The sequence below is a fragment of the Oryza brachyantha genome, chromosome 6 (assembly GCF_000231095.2).
Source record: "Oryza brachyantha chromosome 6, ObraRS2, whole genome shotgun sequence".
NCBI lineage: Eukaryota > Viridiplantae > Streptophyta > Magnoliopsida > Poales > Poaceae > Oryza > Oryza brachyantha.
In genome coordinates this window covers 20,826,773-20,834,070 of record NC_023168.2, presented here as the reverse complement: position 1 = coordinate 20,834,070, position 7,298 = coordinate 20,826,773, and the positions used below count along the sequence as shown (strand labels likewise).

The following is a 7,298-nucleotide window of genomic DNA, read 5'->3' as shown; positions in this document are numbered from 1 at the left end:
TAATTGATGGAGAAAGGCTCGCTAATCCCAGCTCAAAGTCACGGATCTTGTCTGCAGCTAATTATTTATGTGTGAACTTGATCTTCAAGATAATTCCTTGACTTTTCTCTAATCTGGTTATTTAAAATTATTATGTCTACTAATTAAGCAGAAATCGTGTGAAACCTCACAGGCAGCACCGACGTACTTGCTCAGTCCTTGTATGGTAATTAGTTGGGGGAAATAAATTATCTGCCACTCTTCTTTTACAATAGTAGAATATAAGTATTTTTAGGTTTAAATTTATCTGTTTCATATAAGTATATATATTGAAACAGAGAAATTTTATTTTGGACATCCATTTTTCATCCCGATGAGTATTGAAGAGAACTTACGAAACTGTATGTCTGAAGAAATGTACGTAGGATTAACAGCTTAAACATAAAATTATTATTCAGGGGCCATGTGGAAAATGATGGATACGATGTCATTGTTGGACAAACTATACGGCCCGTGTATAGACTTGTACTAGTCCAGTTACATTTCTCCAAAGGAATGGACCCTCTTCCAACAATGATATATCTCGGCTCCTTTTATATTATTTTGTGCAATTAATTCAAGATGCACACATCTTGGGTACCATCGTTTTATTTTTTGAAAAAAAAAAACTAAACTACGTTTTTCAAGTAAAACTACATGTTCATAATGCAGACAAGATTTAACATGGAAAACTCTTGCAGGAAAAAACAAACATTATGAGATGATGATCACCATATAGGGGAATACATCGGACCGTCGTACACTTCCCGTATATATATATATAGACACACACTACAAGTCTTATTAGTAAACTCAACGTGGGAGTCATATAGAAAACTAGTAATATAATCCAAATATATTATAGATAATAATTCGGATCATATTTTTAATAATAACGTCTCAAAAACAAAAGTTATAAATCAACCCCAATAAAAAAACCCACAAAATTAAGTCTATAATTAAGTTATAAAATTTAAATTTTAACTTATAAATAATTACAATAGTGAAATGATGGAAGTACTTAACAGCTATGTACGCACATCATAGTCGTAGCGATGATAGTGCCCCTTTTATCACACGTTCAAGTAGACAAAAGCCAACAGTAAACTCTTTGTAAGTTGCATGTAATATTCATTGTCAATTAAATTTAAATCCTACCAAGTAAATTAAAGTCATGCTAGCATGATTTACTATTCTAATGCTGATGTTTTTCTTAGTTTAAATTTGAGAAATGAAGTTACGATATTTGAGAAAGTATCTAAACGTACATGATCTTTAGTGCTAGTACGTGGAGCTAGGTTGTTTGTTTAGGTGTTTTATGAAAGAAAAAGCCAATCGATATATTTGTAAACGAAAAAAATATAAATAAAAATTTTATATACATATTTTTAGCGATCTAAAAGCAAGTCTAAAAAATAAATTTCGGTGAAAAACTTCAAAATGAACTCCAAATTTAAGATTAAAAATTTAAATTTTAGTTTATAAGCATAAGCAAAAGATGTGGGTGAAAGTTTTATACTAAAAATCTCCAGGTACTTTTGGTAAATTTGATCTTGATTCTTGCAATATATGCATCAAGTGTGAGCTTATCTTGACCTAAAAAAATAATTAAATACTCACCTTATATATATAGTGAGAGGAATTTCTTCGTCTTGTTATCAATCTGTGCGCGTGCGTATATCATATCAGTCGACTTCTTGCTTGGAATCTGAATTGTCGATCGATCCAAATCCAATTAATTAGTGCTAGCTCCACTGAAACCATTCAACCAATTTGAGCAGAACCCTTTGAATCTGGAGCCATACAGTTACCATCAAATGTGAAACAGAAAAAGAGTCGGAAGACTCGCAGCAATTGCCATTTTAATGACAAATACTCCCTCTGGATTTTAATTAGGGTTTTACTTATCGTTTCATAGGCCGTAACCTCGTGCCAGCAATCACATCCTTGGTACCACCAGACACTGGTAAGATTTTAGCATCAAAATGATTTTTATAAGTTTCCAAAATTTAAAACTCCGCCAAAATTTGGTAAACCTTTAAGCAAACACATCCCACGCTGTCAAAATTTAATACCGCTAAAATGTGAGCTTTCCTGCAGTTGCGAATGGGCCATTCCTGGGCCGGCAGGGAATAGCCCGGTCCATTATAGCGCCTGCGCTGTCACCTCTCTCGTACCCACAGGGCGCCGCCGCCGCCGCCTCGTCCGGCGACTACCTCGCACCGCCTTCCTCGCTCCCCCATCCGGAGCGGGTCCTCGGTCCCTGGATACCCCATCGTCCGATCAGTAACGACTCCCTCCGGTTCCTCCCGGCTCGCTTTCAGTGCGCTCGAGCTATCTTCTCCATGGCTTCTTCTGGTTAGCCTCGTTTGTTCTTCATCACTGTGTGCTACTTCCACCGCTGATTTGCATGAGATTGAGGGAGGGAAACGATAAATTAGTCCAAACCGCTTCCTCGTTTCTTGGTTTTCGGTTAGAAAAAAAAAATTATTAAACGACTTTGATTGGTGTAAGAGGAATTGATTATGTTTTGGGCAAATTGCTTAAATTCCTTTTTGCAGCAAGTTGCTTTGATAAACGGATAACTCTTTTATAACAGCGCATCTTGCTGTCTTGCAACTTTTTTTTATAAAAAAATAACATAGGCATTAGCACAAAATGTTTTGGCGACTTGGGTTTTTACTTATTTCTTGTCAGCCATGAACTACAAGATATACTATATTCTAATTTCTTCATTTGTTACTCCCCTCATTCCAAAATATAATCATTTGTGTAATTCAAATTTTTTACTATAATATAAACATTTTTCACTGATCTCCATGATTTCAGAGCCAGCTATATGCTTAGAAAGGGAATATAATCAATTCAAAATTCAAAAATTGGTCACTTAAGTGACTGGACGGGAATATTTTGACATCTTCCTACTCTATGCGAAATAACCTATAAATACTTATATTTTGGAACAATGTAATACTAATTACTGCCCTTCATTAAAATCTACCTTTTCTTGTCCCTTTGTGAACTGGGGTAGTTGGTTTGGAGTTTCAACGGATATGTTTCATTCAAATTTCTTTACACCTGATCCATGGTTTGATGCTCTTGATATGGGATGATTGTTTGGGTTTTTATGGAAAAAACCAAGCGGCATATTTCCAAATGAAAAATAGTTTGTCAATAAAACTTTTATATATGTATTCTTAGCAACCTAAAAGTTAATGCTGAAAAATAAACTTCAGTAAAAAAACCCCAAAATCAACTCCAAATTTAACATTGAAAATTTAAATTTTAGCGTATAAACATAATCAAAAGCGAAAAGATGAGGTGACATCATTTTATTGCTATTACCTGGGTGTCATATTGTTACTATTAATTGCAACAAACGTCCATTGGATATTCTGTTTTTTAATTCGACTGAGATAACATGAGAAAAAACTGTTAATACTACAATTTAATTTTGGTATGGTCGATATGTCTCACAGTCGCACAACCTGCAGCAAGCCACTGGGCCATGCCCCATTGTAACTTTCTGGGAATAGGAATCTTGATGTGCTGTTTTGCCCATGGGGATTGCTCTGTCCTTTCCTTTGCAATGCTGCGTTGTAGCTTTGTCAAAACTGAGAGTGTTTCACGAGAAGCACTCATGCTGATTAAATGTTTGGCAAACAATTTAAATCACCTGCAGTGTCTTGAAGTTAATTTCTTTCCCACTCCGCAGAGCAGACCAGAGCAGTTTGTGCTTCTTTTCCGTCATGCTTTAGCCACTGCACAGGGATACAGATAGTCGAAACTTAAGCATATGGCAATCTGAACAATTATTACCATCAAATAAGCTGTTCATCGTGTCTGCGTTCTTTTTCCCTGATTATCCTCAGCTTTTCCCTTGTCTTTTACACGCATGTATCTCGAACTATTAAACGGTGCATTTTTTGCAAAAAGTTTTTATATAAAAGCTCATCATCTCACATTTCTAAAATAGATTTTTAACTTTATAATAGTTAATTTCATTATTTATACCATTAAATAGCTATAATAAAAATCAGATAATCTTTCATTTTCTGCAAAAGAACACAGACATAACATATTATCCTTCTACCTCATTTTTGTTTCTATACAATGGAGTACACAAAACTCAAATAAACAAACAAATGATAATGTAGAGAGAAGTGTCATCAGCAAAACTGCAAAACTAACACATAATCAAGGACCGTTAACTTCTACTGTAATTGAGAAGTGAGAACATCAAAATTTTGCATCTTGCCTTTTGTATAAACTATCACATATTTCAGAAAATGATCTGTCCGCATGATGGCAAAATCATGGATAACCGAGATAGGTTAGAGCCAACACAGAGCAGAAGGTATATATAAAACTATGCAATATAAGCTGCTCTAGTTGGTTTCGGTTAATCTGAACTCTCTAATGACATGGTTCAGCTCATTACCATTGAGCTGAATAGAAAAATGCCACAATTTTCAGTGTGGGTTTCTGGGCCTTGTTTTTTTGGTTTTCTTCACTTAGGCAGGTGGGTGGGGCCAAGGGGAATCTGGACATGCAACATCAGTTCCTAGCTAATATTTTTGTATCTGTTGTAGCTTACCTGCTGGCGTGTGGTGTTAACCTTACATGGCATATCATCTCAGTCCACATGTTTTACTCTTGACTCAAGCTGAAATCCTGAAACTGAATTTATACCCTTTTTTAATAGAGAAAATGCAGTAATCATTGGAGGAGCATTCTCTAATTGGAACATATGACTCAAGCCAACTACAATACCCAGAGCTGCTGAGGTTTTATGGACAAATGTCTACATTGTCAGGTACCCTTCTTTCTTGTTGCTTTTTACTATGTTGATGTGTGATACGTCTGTCTTGCGCTAAACACAAAATGAGTGGATGGTGCCTGAATGTTGGAAGCTGGTTGTTGTTTTCAATATGGGAAGTTTACGCCTAAAAATCTATGTGGTATATGCATAGAATCTGCTTACCTGATCGATGCAATTATTTTTATACATACAGTATTTTATAACAATAGCCAGTAATGTTGTTTTATTTTTCAGACGAAAGATGAAAAAATATCATTTTTTTGATAGCTATTTAATGGTATAAACGATGGAATTACTTAATGTAGAATTGAAAATCTACTTTAGAAATATAAGATGATGAACTTCTATATATAATTTTTTTTAAAAAAAACACAACGTTTAATAGTTTGAGAAGCACATGCGCAATAATCGAGGAATAATTTAGGGATAAGCCGGTAAAAGAATGCAGTACATAATCTACTTTCTATTATTTATGCAGCTTCAGAAAGTAGGCCAGTGCAAAGATATGAGAACTCGTATCGACGCTACACGTGGCATAATCGGGTTGCTCACAATGCACCGGTTTTGCCATTTAGAAGAGAAGCACCCAACGGTGAGTTGTTGATTCCGTTTTAATGTTTTCTTTTCCAAAAAAAACTATCTAAAGTGCTGTTCTTTGTTACTTACTAAATGTTCATTTGCAGGTTGGTGCAGCTATTATTCGATAATAGCTGCATTTGAGTCGCATTTGAGACTTCAACATAACATTCAAGATGATCTTTCAATTGATTATCTTTGGAGGAAAGATCGGAAAGTCAAAAATGAGATGATTAAAGATGGCACTTATGCAAAGATGAAAATGACCAGAAACATTAGGATCATGGAAATACTAAAAAGAACTGGAATTCCAACACACAAGTCATATGTGTTATTTTGTCAGGTACAATTTGCTTTCTTTTCCTCTTATTCTATTGTACTAACAAATGAGTTTACTTTTCAAAGTATTGTAATATCACTGTTCATATTTACTTGGTGCTATCGACTTTTACTGTTTTAGCTTTCATCGCTAGTAATTTTTAAATGGCTAGACTACGTATATGAAAGCTTTTTGTTTGTGGAATGCAATAAACTTCTATAATATGGCATTCTTTTAAGTATTTACTAAATGACAGCCCGCACGTTGCTGTGGGAATTTATATAGAACACACTATTAACCCAATAAGATAAACTTTATTAAAATATGATGGCGAATAACTCGGAATAATTCTGTCGAATTATATAAATTACAGTGGTCCTATACTCGAGTTAGCTTTATTTTTGCCCCAAAGTGGCTTTCATTATGGGTTGGCATGGGTAGGTCAATATGCCACAACCTACATACCAAAGTACCTATAACCGTTTAAGATGCAATTTAATGGCTTATATTCTTGATCATGTGGCTTCACCTAAAGACTCCTTTATAGCATTAATTGCTATTTGTTGATTGTAGCTATATAGAAATAGAAGATTTGTTTTAAAAAAGGACAAGTGATGAAAATTTACATATGAATTCCAGTGCTAAGTATTTGAAAATGGAGGTTGTTTCAATCCTGGCAATTTGACCTATATGGAATCAGCTTAAATAATCAATGAAATTTTAAATTCTAAGAAATTATCTAAATAAATCTAATGCTGTTGTCTAATTGTAGGAAAAAGCACCTTGTCTGATGCACAAGATAAAGGGATACGCCAAATATGATGTCAAGTGTCGAGGCCATATACGTATGGCGCTCCGGAAACACCTGTTCCATGGTCCTATGGTTGCTGCATTTTACATCAGTACTAATTATGTGCGATGCATGCGATATGGTTCTATATATGTCTTCAATAAGCATGCTCCTGTTTTGGATGAAGAAACGAATGAAAAAATTAGCCACTCTGTCTGTGTAATTAGTTTTGGCATCGAGGGCAAAGTTCCCTTTTTGTTGTTTAGGACTGAGAATTTGGATTGGCCATCTTACGGAAGAGTTCAATTTCAGTCAGTCAAAGAGTTATATGGGATTGACTTATGAGATATATTACGATGTTTTAAACAGCACTCGTTGTAAGATATTATAAATTTGTTTAATGGTGTTGTTTATTTGTAAGATTATATTAGTACGGAACACTTTATGTCCTAAGAAGATCGAACTTTGCATCATGTACAAGGCTTTCGTGAAGCAGGTTGTCTCTTCTATCTTTTGCTTTTCTTCGATACGGGGTTAAAACGGAGTGGATTTGGATAAAAAAAAAAGGGTAATACCTACACCATATTTTTGTATGAATTTGACTTAGAAACGACTCAAAATTTGGAATAATATACACATTCATTTTCATCGAAGATTCGGATAAGATATTATGCGTCAATTTGACACCATTTGAACGACAGAGAAATTAAAGGAATAAACAAAAAGAAAAAAGAAAAAAAAGGGTATATAAGAGAATCTATGGCATACCACTT

The 7,298-nt window shown here is 34.5% G+C and overlaps 1 protein-coding gene across 2 annotated transcripts; it reads left to right on the top strand.

Moving 5' to 3' along the window:
* Positions 1 to 2,213: 2,213 nt before the first annotated feature.
* On the top strand, positions 2,214 to 7,093 carry LOC102706576. Of its 2 annotated transcripts, XM_006657247.3 has the most exons (5): positions 2,214 to 2,376; positions 4,724 to 4,834; positions 5,319 to 5,432; positions 5,524 to 5,759; positions 6,508 to 7,041. In XM_006657247.3, exons 2-5 carry the CDS (start codon positions 4,819 to 4,821, stop codon positions 6,868 to 6,870), a joined length of 729 nt encoding a protein of 242 aa, XP_006657310.1. In that variant the 5' UTR covers positions 2,214 to 2,376; positions 4,724 to 4,818; the 3' UTR covers positions 6,871 to 7,041. The 2 variants fall into 2 exon arrangements, with proteins under 2 accessions (XP_006657310.1, XP_040381322.1); XM_040525388.1 differs by lacking the exon at positions 2,214 to 2,376 and having other exon boundaries at positions 4,740 to 4,834; positions 6,508 to 7,093.
* Positions 7,094 to 7,298: the final 205 nt, after the last annotated feature.